Source organism: Lathyrus oleraceus, chromosome 3 (assembly GCF_024323335.1).
Source record: "Lathyrus oleraceus cultivar Zhongwan6 chromosome 3, CAAS_Psat_ZW6_1.0, whole genome shotgun sequence".
In the NCBI taxonomy this organism is placed as follows: domain Eukaryota; kingdom Viridiplantae; phylum Streptophyta; class Magnoliopsida; order Fabales; family Fabaceae; genus Lathyrus; species Lathyrus oleraceus.
Window position 1 is genome coordinate 246,770,378 of NC_066581.1, and position 15,782 is coordinate 246,786,159.

Consider the following 15,782-nt stretch of genomic DNA (forward strand, 5'->3'; position numbering starts at 1 on the left):
TACGAAACCTAGATGGATCCTACAAAAAAATGAACAAAGTTAGTTTTTTTATAAAAATAATGTGTTAGAAAAAATATAGCATATAGTAGCGAAATAAACACTTACATAAGTGTCAATGTTGGTGACGGTTCCTCTGTAAATTTCACTCATAGTCAATAAAGCCATTTTACAATTGAGAATATTGTGAGAGAGTAGTATTTGTTGTTCATGATGAAAATGTTCTGAGTTAGGTTAGGTCTTATTTATAAGGAAGTGTTGAAGTATGTGTGTGTGTGTGTGTGTGTGTGTGTGCGTGTGTGTGTGTGTGTGTGTGAGAGAGAGAGAGAGAGAGAGAGAGAGAGAGATAAAGAGAGAAAGAGAGAGAGTATACTTTGCATGCACGCGCAAAGTCAATTGGCAAATTCATTCAAAATGAAGTGTTAGCGCCAATAGGACTGACGACTATGTAGCCTTTTTAGGATTGCAGGTTGCGCGGGCTGCATGTAGACTAGGCATGCAGGATTTGCATGCATGCACGCAAGTTACTCAGGTTTGCAGGTTGCAGGATTCCCATGTAATCACTGTTGTCTCCAAGTCATGTATATTGTCAGCAACAACATATGACAAGCTTGAACTTGGGTGATGGTGAGTCATCCTCTGATATTTTTTACAACCTGTATATGCGGCCAGAGGGCAAATTAAAAGTGAGAGATAGTTTCCTCACAAAAGAAGACTATGTGCGAGCTATCAAAAAATTTCACATGGAAAATTCTACTGATTATACCACATATATGTTATTTGGGATTTTCAACAAAAGAAAAACCTCAGCAAACAATGGCAGAGTCGAAGACGTCTTGGTTCAACCAGGATAAAAAATTTCGGATGTTATAAGAGATATTTCGACCATGTGGAAATATCGACCACTCAGTCCTTGCGACAGCGGCGAAGTGGTCAATATGGTGATTATTTAGGCGTGCAATGTTACATTCAAATATCAATAACTTCCTGTAGGTTTCCTTCTGAAGAGACACGTGGGGAAAGCACAGAAACGTGCTGCATACAGGAGTTTACATGACGTATTCTGAAGATAGAAACATTAGGAGTAGTTATTTCATACTTGTATATATAGGAGTTCATTATGTTGAATTCGGGGGGTGTTCATTTATTTTACAGAAATCTCACTAAAAACTCAAAGTATCAGCGTATAGATAAATAAGCGAATTGCTGAGAGAATGTAAGATCAAATGAATTACCATTATTTACTTTCAATGCAAAGTTTCTAAGTTTTACCTTCTCGATTCTTGTTTCATTTAATTTAATTTCATTGTCATTTAAATCACATTATTCAGCATTTCCAGTTGTTTTTTCTATTAATTCCTTTAAAAATTCTTGTTAGTCTAAGTATTATAATTTTGGAGACACTGCCGACATATACGTCAGACAAAACTTGTGTTAGTGGAAATAGAATATTTCATCGACTCTTTTGGTCGTTTCAACCATGCATTAAAGGTTTTACGTTCTGTAAACCTATTCTATAAATTTATGGAATATGGCTTTACGGGAAATGCAATGGCACATAACTTATGGCAGTGGCATAAGACATCAACATTAATATCTTTTCAATTGCCTCCGCTTTGGCTGAAGGTGAGACTTTTAGTGGTTGGAGTTTCTTTGTCAAGAATCTTAAAACACATGTTGCTCCACAACCTAACCTCTGTTTGGTTTTAGACATACATGCATCTATTGAGAGTGCGTACAATAGTCCTGAGAACGGATGGCAAAATCCTCCTTCTAGCCATGTCTGATGCATTAGACATATTGTACAAAATTTCATGCGGGAAATGAAAGACAAGAACCTTCAGAAAAAAATTGTGAATGTAGGGTATGCTTTAACTCAACCATCATTCTGACACTACCGTGAGAAAATTAGATTGTCAAATGCGGATGCATTAAGGTGGATGGATAACATTCCATTGGAGAAACAGATAAGGGAATTTGATGAAGGACGTCGATAGGCACACATGAAAACAAACCTTGTTGAATCCATGAACGATGTCTTCAAAGGAATTATAAACCTACCAATAACCGCGTTGGTGAGATTGACCTATTTTAGATTGGGATCACTTTTCGCAACCAGAGGCGAAAAATGGAGTTCAGTGTTACGGTAAGGGCAATTATTCAGTGAAAGATGCATGAAAGTGGTGAAGGAGGAAACTATTAAATCTAGCACACATGCGATTACAGTCTTTGACCGCCATAGACACACTTTAAGTGTAAAGGAAACAATGGACCACAATAAGGGGATGCCGAATGCTGACTATCAGATCCAACTAAATAGAGGTTGGTGTGACTATGACAAGTTTCAAGCCTTCCGTAGGCCTTGCTCCCATGTCATTGCGACATGTTCATGTGCTCGTGAGGACGCTTCCAAACATCTATCCAATGTTTACAAAATCATAAATGTATTTAATATGGACAATAGTAGTTTCTCGGTGGTAGCAATGAAAGATTATTGACCTACATATCAAGGGGATATAATTTGACACAAGGAAAATATACGACAGAAGAAAAATGATCGGCCCAACAACACGCGTATTAGAACAGAAATGGATATGGTTGATAAAATGGTAAGATTATGTGGTATATTGTCGTCAGCCCAGACACAATCCCAATGTTGGAGCAAGTTCTACATGATCATTTTTTTTCTTTAAATTTTTGTAACCTTGGTATTTAGCAACTTTTGGTTACAACAAAAATAACATAAACACCCATAAAACAAACAACACACGAACATAAACATGCCTAACACAACAACACAAATAACAAATAAAAAAGACTTAGCACCATAACATGTCTAAGAGATTACAACAATCAAAATAATATTATTTGATACAGACATCATATCCCTAACATCATTGTCATATGCAATTGAGATGTATAAAACAAGCCTCTCGATACTTCTAATTCTTTCCTTGTCATTAATCTCTTTGTCTAACCAGCTTTTCAAACTCCTTTCAAGATACTCAAAACTTTGGATGTTTCAAAAACGCATTTTCATTTGAGGTTTTGTTGTCGAATAACATACATCCACCTCTTTTAACAATCATGATAAATCTAATGAAGAAAAAAAAAGAATATGAAAAGAGATGTGGAGTAAATGGTAGAATACACCTCTATTTATACTAAAAAAAACACAATATGCCCTGACGCTAGATGAATTGGCGTTACCATTGAAATCATGTACACTAGCGTCAATTGAGCTTAGAACGTCATATACAAACGTCAATCAAATTGCCGCCACCACTGAAACTATAGAAATAATCGTTAGTTCAACTGATGTCACCACTGCGTTTCAATTTTTTTTATTTGAAAATAAGATAATTTAATTTTAAAATAATAGATTATTTTATAAATACTTTTATAAAATAGAATTATTTGAGTAAAAAATTCCCTCTACCATTCCACCAAAATAAAATTTTCCTGTAACGCGCTTTTACTTGAATTCCAACTTTTTTTTCTTTCTATTACACATTTCAATAAAATATTCGTTTCCCATTGAGAATTTTCCTTTGTTGTGGAAATTAAAACAATAACTACTCACTCAATTTCATCTTTTACGCTCAAAATGGGTCTTCAAATTCCACATGACAACAAGCTTGAAGACGACGACCAACCGATCTGTACGAACGTCGATTTATCCCTTCACAAAACAGATCCTCATGATGTGCTCTTACATATTCCGGTAACTTATCTTACTTGTATTTGTTTCGTTCCATTCTGAAACTGATTTCGGATTTATATTATTTACATGTTTGTTTCTTGCGATGCAGGAGGTTGATTTTGATTTCCCCAGTGATTTGAACAAATTGTCCTCCCTGTCGGATAATAATGAATCATATGTTGCTCCTCGCTTACACAAATTAATTTCAGAACAGGACTTACGCAAGGATATTCTACGAAGTTGTTCATCTTTTTTAGTCTCAAGTGTTGTTTTTATTGGTCTTCTCTACAATATATGGAGCTGCCTATTTTCCCACCAAAAACAACATATTCACCGCCTTTCCATATGGATGTCCTTGTTGAGCTTGTTTTGTTCTATGGTGTTTGTTTGTTCTGTGGCTGTAATAATTCTCGTTGGTGCAGTATTCACCCCTATGCAGAAAGCTATGCTTATCGTTTGGCTTGTTTTGATGCATCTTCAATCTGCTAACTCAATCCTTGAAATTTGCGTTATATTACTCGCTGGATTTTTTATGGCGTCGTATGCTTTTTGGAAAAAGGAATCACCAAGTGATGAAAGTGATTTCAAATCCTCAAATATATGCTAGCTAATAAGTTGTCAGCTCAAACAATAATATGAATATGCGTGGTTTCTTTTTAATCCCAGTCTTGTGTTTCTTCTAGATTTTGTCTTTGTAATTTGCAGCTCATCTTATGATAAAATCAGCTCTGTGATGTGTTGTCTTGGATTTTACGTTATATTTGATAGTTGTATTGATTACCAAAGTTTCTATTCTTAAATTTTAATTTCGCTAATGTTCTGATTCATATCATCATATGAATTGGCAAATTTGGCATTTCAATCAATCTCCCACTCCTGTATAGATATTTATCAAACTATATATTACAACCAAAATGTTATCAGAAAAGGGAGGTAAATAACACAAGTCCAACGTCTCTAATTCTATGATAAACAAATATGTAAACCTAATGCAATATCCAAGAAATATAGAAAGAAACGATGAAATGGACGGACAAAGTGCTGTAGCAAGTTCCCTACAAAGTACTGCTGCATCAGAAAATGAACTAAGTGCCACCCTATATTTTCTGTACAATCAAGAGAATCAGCATGTTTGTATGATAAAAGTGAATCATTTTTTTTTGGGTGCCAATAAAGACTGCATGCAGCATTCGGCAATAGCAATATCTCCTTCGTAATAAATAAGCTTGGTCTGCATATTCAACCCCACTTGCAAATAATCTGGTTCTGAATTATAGATTCCTATGCAAACTGGTTTTTTTTAATCTGAAGTTCACTATACACCCAAGGAGAATGCACGTGAATATTTGTGAACGTTGATGCCCTAATGGTCTAGGTCTATCACAGAGTCCTTTCCCAGTCATTGAATGAAGAATGCATCATTAACAATTTGGTAGCTATCACGTGATCAAACAGCGAGCACTGGAGAATCACTTGGTTCTTAAAACACCATATGAATACATCCTTTCTATGTCTATAGATTTAAGTTCCTTTGGCAACAGTAGGATTCCGGCCAAACTGAATGATCATTGGCTTGCCTTTAAATACATGTCCATTCACTAGATTCTGCAACCAATGTTCATATGCAATAAAAACAACATTAATAAGACAAAGAAGAAAAATTTGGTGAATTGACTCTTTTCAGCAGAGCTCATGAAAATTATGAATAATAAAATTAGTATCACTTCAAACTGCATATGATGTGGTTATGATCTCCAAAAGAAAGATAGCACATAGACTACTGACTTTCTTATTTTGCAAACTATGCGGAAAAAATTATGCCAACAGAAGAAGATAGACTGATGAGGTCATCCCTCAGCTAGTTAATGAGCAGAGCAAGCTAATAACATTCTCATAATTCTTCCAACTTTGGAGGAGGTTCATCACACGGTTTTCAGTCTAGATAAGGACAGTGCACCTGGCCCTGACGGATTTGGACCTTTTTTCTTCCAAACTTTTTGGAATATCGTTCAGAAGGATGTTCTTGAAGCCACTCTTCAATTCTTCAAGGATAGATGGATGCTACCTACTTACAACTCCAACAAAGTAGTTCTGATTCCTAAACATAACAATGCAGATAGTATTGAGCATTATAACCCATTGCCGTGTCCAACTTCAAGCAGAAGATCATCTCTAAAATCCTTGCTGACAGGCTTGTTAAGGTAATGCCAAGTATTATTTCTAAGGAGCAGAAGGCGTTCATACAGGGCAGATCAATAAGGGACTGCATCAGACTGACCTCGGAGGTTGTCAATCTTTTCAATAAAAAAACTTTTGGAGGGAATGTCGCAAAGAAAATAGATATCACTAAGGCCTTCGATACTCTTAATTGGGATTTTCTGTTTAGAGTCATTGAGAGGTTTGGATTTCTTCCTATTTTCTCCAAGTGGATTAAATGCATTCTAGGGTCTGCTTATATTTCCATTTGTATCAATGGTCAGCTTAGGGGTTACTTCAGCTGCAAGCAAGGTGTTAGGCAGGGAGACCTGCTCTCACCTCTTCTTTTTTGTCTGGCTGAAGAAGTCATGAGCAGGGGTCTCTCTGATTTGGTCTCCAAGAACTGCATCAAGCTCATGAATCAAGTTGTCCCTTCGCACACTTTATATGCAGACGATATTATGGTTTTCTCCAAAGGCAACAAGGCTAGCATTGAGGCAATCAAGGAGTTGTTTAACAGGTACTCTGCTTGCTCTGGGAAGAGGATTAATCACTCTAAGTCTATTATGTATGCAGGTTCCATGACCCCTCAGAGACACAATAGGCTTGCTTCTGTCATGAATTTTAGTATTGGTCATTTGCCATTCCTGTACCTTGGGGCTCCCATATTCAGAGGCAGACCCAAGGTGTCTCATTTCCCGGGCCATCATTGACAGGATCAAGAGTAAGCTGTCATCTTGGAAGGCTCAATTTCTTTCAATTGCAGGAAGAGTGTTACTTGTGAGGACTGTGATACAAAGCATGTTGCTGCATACTGTGATGATATACACTTGGCCAGTTGCCCTGCTCAAGGATATTGAAAGGTGGTCCAGGAACTTCATTTGGTCAGGAGATACCTCTAAGAGGAAGCTAGTTACTGTTGCTTGGAAGGCTTGTTGTCAAAGCATTGAGGTTGGAGGCTTAGGCTTAAGGTCTCTTATTGCTCTTAATGAGGCGGCTGGTTTGAGAACTGCTGGGACCTTGCAAACTCTAAGGATCAATGGGCCTTAATTCTGAGGGCTAGAGTTCACAGAGGTGGAGGGCACATCAAGCACCATGTGTCATCTTCCATCTGGACTGGGGTGAAGCAACAGTTTCATATTTTCAAAGCAAACTCCGCTTGGCTTGTTGGTTCAGGGACTAACATTAATTTTTGGGAAGATAATTGGAGTGGTAAGCCTCTTGTGGAGCACTTACACATCCCGGAACAATTTCATTGCCATTTGAGGACTATGCTTAGCTCTCTTCTTCATAACTCTAAGATAGTCCTGCCTCAAGCTCTTGTGAACATCTTCCCTAGCCTGGACCTGGTTGCTCAGAATGTTGAAGTGGCTAGACAAAGGCAGGAGATGAGGATTTGGTGCCCTGAGAATGATGGTCTGTTTAACCTGAAGAAAGCCTACTTGCATACATCCGACCATTCTCACATTTCCCCGGGGCAAAGTTATTTGGCATAAAGGTATCCCTCCCTCTACCTCTTTAATTTACTGGAGAATTATTCATGGAAAGCTACCTACGGATGAACAAATGGCTCGTAGAGGTGTGCAATCAGTGTCCATGTGCAATCTATGCAGGAAGGCCCCAAATAGTGTGAATCATGTTTTTTCCGACTGTTGCTATGCCAAGAAGAATTGGGCCTAGTTTAGTAATCTCACAAAGTCTGCTCCTATTTCTTCCATCATGGACTGTTGGGTTAGCCTTAACTCCTGTAGCTCGAAAACCTCCAAAGTTATTTTGGAGGCAGGTTATTCAAACATATTCTCTGGTATTTGGAGGGCAAGGAACAACTCTAGGTTTAATGATATTCTGGATAGGTGGGAGATCACGGCTTCAAGGATATATTCGCAAGTAGCTCTCACTGAAAAAGTCCTCAACCCTCTCTCTTTGGTGCATATGGCTGATTTCATGTTGCTTAAAGCTTTCACGCTTAGTATTGTCCCTCCGACTCCCAAGTTGGTTAAAGAGGTGTTGTGGATCCCTCCTCATCGTTATTGGTTTAAAGGAAATTCTGATGGTCCTTCGACTGATAATTTGGCTTCGTGTGGGGGGATTTTTCGTAATCACAATGGTATGCACATGGGAAGTTTTTTATTGTTTCTTAGGTGCTGGTGACGCGTTTTTTGCAGAGATCATGGGTGCGATTCTTTCTCTGGAGGATGCCATTGCTTCTCATTGGCAATGCTTTTGGTTGGAAGTGGATTCAATGCTCGTTATTCAAGCTTTCTCTAATCCTCTCTTGGTGCCTTGGAAAAATCGGAATAGGTGGCACAATTGTCTCCTAGGCATGTCTTCTATCAATTTTTTGGCCTCCCATATTTATCGGGAAGGCAACTATTGTGCAGATATTTTAGTTAGTTTAGGCCTAACTCTTAGAAATTATACGTGGTGGGATAGCATTCACAATGATGTAAGTAATGCCTATAATAGGAACTTACAAGATTTGCCTAACTTTAGAGTTTGCTAGTTTTGAGGTTTTGGCCTAGTCCCCCTCATTTTTGTACCCTTTTCCACTAATATATCTCTAAGGGCCTTGCCCTTTTTGTGCTAAAAAAAATCATATTTTTTATTAAATAAAACCAATAACTTGTGAGAAACATACCAGAGCTCGATGAGCCAGTTCTGTGGAGGGGAATGTTAAAAAAGCTTGACCCTTCATCCTTCCTTCCTGAAATTCAAAACTAGCTATTACTTTTGGGCTCACAAATATGCTGCTACCGTATACAAGACTTTCATGGGACATTAATACTGTTTAGTTGAATAGGCGCTATGGATCAAGTTGCACCAGTTATTATTTAAATGGACCATTTTCAAGCAAGCGACTAAAATTTAAGTATTATCTATGAAGTACAGATACCAGACACTCGTCGACACTGCTAATGTAAAAAACTTAGGACACTAACATCCTTATATATATTATAATATTTGACCGTCATTTATCCATCCCATCTACCATAGAAAAAAGTTTTAAATGTTCTAATAAAATTTAATATCTTTAAGCCTTCATTGATCAACATTGCTTTTACACATCTTTAATATATAAGTTGTGTCGGAGCAAAGAAAAAAAATTGGGACACCTGTCACATGAGTGTCATATAGGTGTTGGACACCGATTTAAAGAGTGTAGGAGCAAAGAAAAAAACTATTTTTCTGGGACACTTGTCTGAGTTTTCCAACACGTGTCGTACGAGTGTCATACAAGTGTCGGATACCGCGACATGCCTAATTCTAGAGGTGTCCGTACCTCATATATTATTTTTGCATACCATAAAAGAGCACAAGTTTATTACGAAATAATCAAAGATTTTACCTGCATCAATTTGACTTGAAGACCAGACTTAGCAGCCTCGGTACTTCCAAAGAAGGACCCTGAAGAAACAAAAGAAATATCAGGTAAGCTGTGGAATTAACACTCAGACAATAACTATATATATACTAAGAAAATCTCAAACCATCTATATTTTTATTAGGTTACCGAGTTATATTTCATTTTTGCATGAGAAAAAAAGTATTAAACAAAGCCTAAATATAAAAGTCTTGAAAACTCACCAAATAAAAAATAGAAATCGTCAGCAATCACATCTTTTGCCAAATTCTTAATATACAACACAGAAGCAGGATTTCCTGCTGTATAGTTCTGCACAATCCATCAGTTCAAAAATGTAAGTCTCATCAACATACAATTGTACACCATGGAAGCTCTCACAAATTCAACAATTTGACCATTATTAAAACATGCACAGTTCCAATGTATTAGTCCTTATTATGAACATGCAGTGCATCAGATGCACTTAAATATTACTAGTAGTCACAAAGATCCATTAGATCAATCATTTCATCATCAAGAACTCAGCGGACGAAACCCTGATGAGAAACAGCAAGAGTGGCAAGGTGGTGCAGTGAACGTGTCAGCAACAAGAGTTCCACTAATGAAACTAAAGTTTATTCCCTCCAGAGTGAATTATAAGCAAAAATAGTTAACTTTACTTAGAATAAAATAAAAACAAATATAAACAATTTTTCTCTTATTGAATGACAGTATCTCTTTAATATAATCATACGCTTCATTTAATTTAACTAATTGTATTTCTAATAATGACTCAATTTATTAGTCTGAGGGTAACTTGGACAATTGACTTTTTTTAATTGAAATTGAACATATTAAATATGATCAACTACCTTTTTCAATAGACGTAATTTAGTCCATTTTTGCTTATATTTCATTCTGAAAGGAGTCTTTTTCTAAGAAAAACTCATCAAGGGAGATTCTAAAGATTAAGACCGGAAAATACAAGGCTTACTTCTAAATTTATTTATAGGCGTAAGCTGACAAACTTGTTTCCAATATATAGACATGATAGTTCCGGAATGTAAACAAAATGTAAATAACATGATTTTCCCCTCCACTGAACCATGCTAGTGCAGACCGGTAAAACTAATCAGTTTCATTGCTTGCTTTCAAGTGATCATCTTAAGGAAATTAATACAACTAATTAATAATGTATCCTGAAAGAAGTTTAAGTTTCCAACTTATAATTAGAAACTTTTATCTTCTAATATGCTGAGATAAGATCCATACCTTAAACATTGGAAGAGATAATATTTCCTCAGGAGGTAACTTTCCTCTCTCTAATTCTTCCGGAGTCAAAAACTTGTTGGGATCTAGAGTCTCTTTTTCTGGCTCTTGTAACTCTGGACTTGTGTCATTATCCTTATGTTCATTCAGGGTTGCTTTGGGAGCAATTTTGATCTGCAGAATTATAAGGAAAGATAAAATTATTAATAGCTTAAACACAATGTTAATATGCTCCTGCTACCAATCTTGAGAAAAGAAAATACCTTTAAGACGGGGTTCTTTTTTATCATCGGGATTTCTTTCGGGATCAAAGTGGCAGGTTTTACTCCAACAGACTCATGAGCCACATCTTTATCAATAGCAGGGCCAACAATGGCCCCACGCCTGGCACGCTTTCGTCCAGAATTTTTTGCTCTTGCTCCATCCTCCTAAAAAGCTTTTATTACTTTCCATTGATAATCAAATTTCACTAAAAGCAAGAAAACGTAGCTATCTCCTATTGGCACCATATAATTATAGTTTGATATTGATTGACATAATAATTTTGCTTCAATGGAAGAGGTATTTTCCATGAAAAATAGACTAGAGTAAAGAATACATCAATAAATATATTGCTGGATGAAAAGCAAAACATAATGTCACATACCAATTCAGAAAGATTAGGCTGTCATACAAAAGATCCAGAAAATAAAGAGGCTCAGTTTGATCCCTAGCAAGCAGTGAAGAAGTTACCTCATCTGAAGATCCCATTTCTGATTCATCACTAGACATATCTGCAGATTGAGGCTTCGCAGTTACAGAATGAGGAGGAGGTAAAGGTGGGGCTGGCACCTCTGGAGGTAATGGTGGCGTGGGTAGTGCCATACGAAAGGGGGGAGGAATGTTCATTTTGTTCATCAAGTGTAGAACCTATACTAAAGAGGTACAGTCAATATGACGGGTTCAGTTATAAAAAGAGCACACAAAAAATGATACATGTGCTGGTAAAAGGAACCAATAAATCCTTGAAGCTTCATTTGAAACCAGACCAACCTGAGTGTAAAAGCGGGGAACAGCAATTAGAGCATTGACGATGTTGGTCAGTATATTTCCATCCGGTGGAGGATAAGCATACCTGAAAAACAATCATTGTTAGGCTTATGGCAAACCGAACATAATGACTCAACTTAAAAATCTTTTTCTAAAACTAATCATATGTAATAATTTCCTTGATTGATAACAGGATACATAGTAGTACTAGTAAACATGATAAATGCTTGCAATACTTTCACAATTTTATGAGAATCCCACTAAAAAGAGAGGTGAGCACAGGTTTTTGGGGGACTCGCATGAAATTCACTGAATCAAAGAAAGTGTTGAAAAAGTGGTTTGCTAAAATAATTCTAGTAAGATTAACACTGAAAACTACCAAGGCTTGACAGTTGACGGAACCTGATTTGCATCTGGCAGTTAAACTAAAAGCTTAACAACTAAGCTAAGAAGGCTGACTCAAGTCAAGTCTCAATTACAGGCATTATATGATATACAATGATATAATACAAAAATGCAACAAATACTAACAACTGAAAAGTGACAATTAGAAGCATACTCAAGATGAGGAGGAAATGGATAATCAACACCAACTCTATGGGCAATTGGCTCCTGAATAGGGAGGCCTCCCGATTTTGTGTCTCCGTCAATAGGTTTAGTTACATTTTCATTCTTCACCACTGGTGTATTAGAGTCTTTTCCCAGCTGAGCTCCGCTGCTTTTTTCCTCATTCGCAATTGGCTTACTAGCTTTCTCAGCTGACAAGACTTTACCAAGAAATTTCAACCTGATTAACCCCAAGGAAACAAAGATACAATCATCAAAAGAATGGATATCACAATATCAAAATATATTTTTGTAAACCAATTAATAACTAAAAAGGATATCACAATATCAAATTATTTTTGTAAACCAATTGCATCTATTGGGTTATTAAAAATGAATACCCATTTAGTTGGCGCTGTGCTTGAGATGCCAGCATGTCATTTTTGAAATCCACAAAAGCACAATTTCTCAACCTGCACTAGATCAAGCAATTATAAGCTATGCATTGTTTGAAAGTAATCATGAACTATGTAGCACTGACACTTCATGTTCAGGTTAAATTCAATCACTTCCATTCTCATAAATTATTAGCGGGTACGTGTTTCATAGATCATGAACACAAATGAGTTGGAAAATAAACCGCACAAATAGGTGAATGATACCTTCCACCGGAACAAAGGCGAACAGAGGAAGCTCCGTAATGGGCCAAGAGTCTAGAAAGGGTGTCGTCTTCAAAGGATCAATGGGCCTTAATTCTGAGGGCTAGAGTTCACAGAGGTGGAGGGCACATCAAGCACCATGTGTCATCTTCCATCTTGACTGGGGTGAAGCAACGGTTTCATGTTTTCAAAGCAAACTCCGGTTGGCTTGTTGGTTCAGGGACAAACATTAATTTTTGGCAAGATAATTGGAGTGGAAAGCCTCTTGTGGAGCACTTACACATCCCAGAACAATTTCATTGCCATTTGAGGACTATGCTTAGCTCTCTTCTTTATGACTCTAAGATAGTCCTGCCTCAAGCTCTTGTGAACATCTTCCCTAGCCTGGACCTGGTCGCTCAGAATGTTGAAGTGGCTAGACAAGGGCAGGAGATGAGGATTTGGTGCCCTGAGAATGATGGTCTGTTTAACATGAAGAAAGCCTACTTGCATACATCCGGCCATTCTCCCACAGTTCCCCGGGGCAAAGTTATTTGGCATAAAGGTATCGCTCCCTCTACCTCTTTAATTTACTGGAGAGTTATTCATGGAAAGCTACCTATGGATGAGCAAATGGCTTGTAGAGGTGTGCAGTTAGTGTCCATGTGCAATCTATGCAGGAAGGCCCCAAATAATATGTGTTAAGAGTCCCACATCGGATAATATATGGCCTGAACATGTGTTTGTAAGTGGGGGCAATCCTTACTCTACCAACCGATTTTAACCGATTTTGTAGGGTTGAGTTAGGCCCAACCACACATTCTTAATGTTGAAATACAAGAGAATAAGAGACATTTGAATAAATACATATCAACACTCTCCCTCAAGCTTGAGCATATAAGTCAAATGCACCAAGCTTGTCTAAGTCTGTACAGGGCTTTATGTAGCCGGTACACCTTTCTTTCTTTGTCATGTTTCACAAAACCAACTAATTGGGCAACATAAACTTCTTCTTCTAAGGGGATATTAAGGACACATTTTTCAGTTGTTCAACAGGTGCAAAAGTCGATTCCTTCTTTCTGAAGAAATCATTTCACCACAAGCCTCATCTTGTGTCGAGTCACTTCTCCTCTGGGATTCAACTTCGCCTTGTATACCCACTTCACATCGATTGCCATCTTGTCTTGGGGAAATTTGACAAGTGACCAGGTGTTGTTGACTTCGATTTACTTCAGTTCTTCGTTTATTGCTTTCATCCACTTCGAATGTTTCAATGTCTCTACTGGTCACCACTTGCTTATTCACTGGGTCGAACAACTTGTATCCTCTAGTGAATGATATCCTATCAGGATCATCTGACTCGACTTGTCATCAAGTTTTCTTCTCAACTGATCTGACACATGTCTATGTGTTATAGATCCAAACACCCTCAGATGACTCAAGCTAGGCTTGACACCAAACCAACATTCTTCTGGCGTGATTCCTTCTAGCTTCTTCGTCAGACATCTGTTCAGGATATATGTCGGAGTCAACACAATTTTTCCCCATAATTCTTCGGGTAGATGATTTCCTTTCAACATACTTCTAACCATATTCATGATGGTTCTATTCTTCCTTTCTGCGACTCCATTCTGATGTGGAGTGTAGGGTGACACCACCCCATGCACAGTCCATTCTTTCACACATAATAAATCGAAATCTTTTGACATATATTCTCCACCACCATCAGCTCTCAAAATCTTGATCTTTCGACCGCTCTGTCTTTCGACCATAGATTTAAACTTGGCAAATACCTCGATCACTTCACTTTTCTTCTTGATTAGGTAAGACCATAATTTCGTCTGAAATCATCTATGAATGTAACAAAGTATTTGTTCCCTCCAATCGAATCTACTTGGAGAGGGCTACATACATCAGAGTATATGACTTCAAGAATTCCCTTCGACATGCTTCCTGCATCCTTACTGAAGTTGTTCTTATGCTTCTTCGCCTGCACACATTCTTCACACACTTCGTTTGGAATGTCAATTTTTGGTAATCCTAAAACCATATTTCTTCTCTTCAAATCTCTGATGTCTTTGAAATTGAGATGACCAAGTCTATAATGCAATATCCATTCATCTCTACTGGCTGCTATTGTAATGCCCTTATGCTCCATCACATTTAGTTCAATCTTGAAGGTTCTATTCTGAGACATTGGAGCCTTCAAGATCAGCCTTCCATTTGAGTCGAGAACTCTCATCATCTTGTCTTTGATCGACACTCTGTAGTTATTTTCGACTAACTTCCCTATGCTAAGCAAATTACTCTTCAAGCCTCTTATATACAACACATTTGAAATTACTGACCTTTTGCCATCTTTCCTCATAATCATAACATCACCAACACCTTCAGCTGCTAGAGTGTTGTCATTGCAAATATCACCATGTTCTTCATTGAGGGCTTTATGTCAAACCAATTTTTCCTTTCAGACATGTGTGATGAGCATCCTGAGTCCAAGTATCACTGGTCCTTGAATCTCTCTTCATCTTTTGTTGTAACCATCAACAACGTCTCTTCTTCTTCATGTTTCGCCAGTTTTGCATAAGTTTCTTGATTCTTCTGCTTTTCTGGATAATCACTAGAATAGTGACCATACCTTTGACAATTGTAATACTGAATGTGACTCTTGTATGACTTTTAACCACAACCTCTTCCTCTACCTGCAACACCACCTCTTTGGTTGCCTTGGCTCCAGGGTTTTCTCTGATTCGACCAGTTTCCTTCTTGCTGATTTCAACCAGACGAATTGTTGTAACCTCGTCTGCCTTTGTAGCCATTTTAGCTTCCTTTGCCTTTTCTTTCTTTTACTGATTGAGCCTTCAAAGCCATATCACTCTTCGATTTTCCTGTAGCTCTTTCATCCATTCTTTGTTCATGAGATTCAATCGTCCCTTGAAGCTCTTCCTTTGTCAGTTTTGACAAATCTTTCGACTCTTCTATGGCTACTACCACGTGGTCGAACTTTGGAGCCAACGACCTCAAGATATTTCCAACAACAGATCTTGATGTCAACACTTCT

General features: G+C 37.5%; 2 protein-coding genes across 2 annotated transcripts; one reads left to right on the top strand and one right to left on the bottom strand.

Annotated features, from left to right (window-relative positions):
* The first annotated feature begins 3,493 nt into the window (after positions 1-3,493).
* Positions 3,494-4,458, top strand: LOC127126666 (uncharacterized). The gene is made up of 2 exons (XM_051055624.1): positions 3,494-3,721; positions 3,810-4,458. Exons 1-2 carry the CDS (start codon positions 3,605-3,607, stop codon positions 4,305-4,307), a joined length of 615 nt encoding a protein of 204 aa, XP_050911581.1. The 5' UTR covers positions 3,494-3,604; the 3' UTR covers positions 4,308-4,458.
* Positions 4,459-4,587: 129 nt separating this feature from the next.
* On the bottom strand, positions 4,588-13,245 carry LOC127126665 (U11/U12 small nuclear ribonucleoprotein 65 kDa protein). The gene is made up of 11 exons (XM_051055623.1): positions 12,746-13,245; positions 12,485-12,556; positions 12,097-12,324; positions 11,541-11,622; positions 11,241-11,417; positions 10,772-10,936; positions 10,512-10,682; positions 9,482-9,569; positions 9,243-9,301; positions 8,535-8,600; positions 4,588-5,305 (listed from the first exon to the last, which is right to left on the bottom strand). The coding sequence occupies exons 2-11, from the start codon at positions 12,517-12,519 to the stop codon at positions 5,222-5,224; spliced, it is 1,155 nt and encodes a 384-aa protein (XP_050911580.1). The 5' UTR covers positions 12,520-12,556; positions 12,746-13,245; the 3' UTR covers positions 4,588-5,221.
* Between the last annotated feature and the right edge of the window lie 2,537 nt (positions 13,246-15,782).

Bases quoted from the DNA above. Each gene is read 5' to 3' on its own strand.
- LOC127126666 (XM_051055624.1), top strand. From the start codon at position 3,605: ATGGGTCTTCAAATTCCACATGACAACAAGCTTGAAGACGACGACCAA. The intron at 3,722-3,809 runs GTAACTTATCTT...CTTGCGATGCAG, and splicing joins ATGTGCTCTTACATATTCCG to GAGGTTGATTTTGATTTCCC.
- LOC127126665 (XM_051055623.1), bottom strand. From the start codon at position 12,519: ATGCTGGCATCTCAAGCACAGCGCCAACTAAATGG. The intron at 11,623-12,096 runs GTATGCTTCTAA...ATTGTTTTTCAG, and splicing joins CCATTTCCTCCTCATCTTGA to GTATGCTTATCCTCCACCGG. The intron at 10,683-10,771 runs GTATTTTCTTTT...ATAATTCTGCAG, and splicing joins AAAAGAACCCCGTCTTAAAG to ATCAAAATTGCTCCCAAAGC.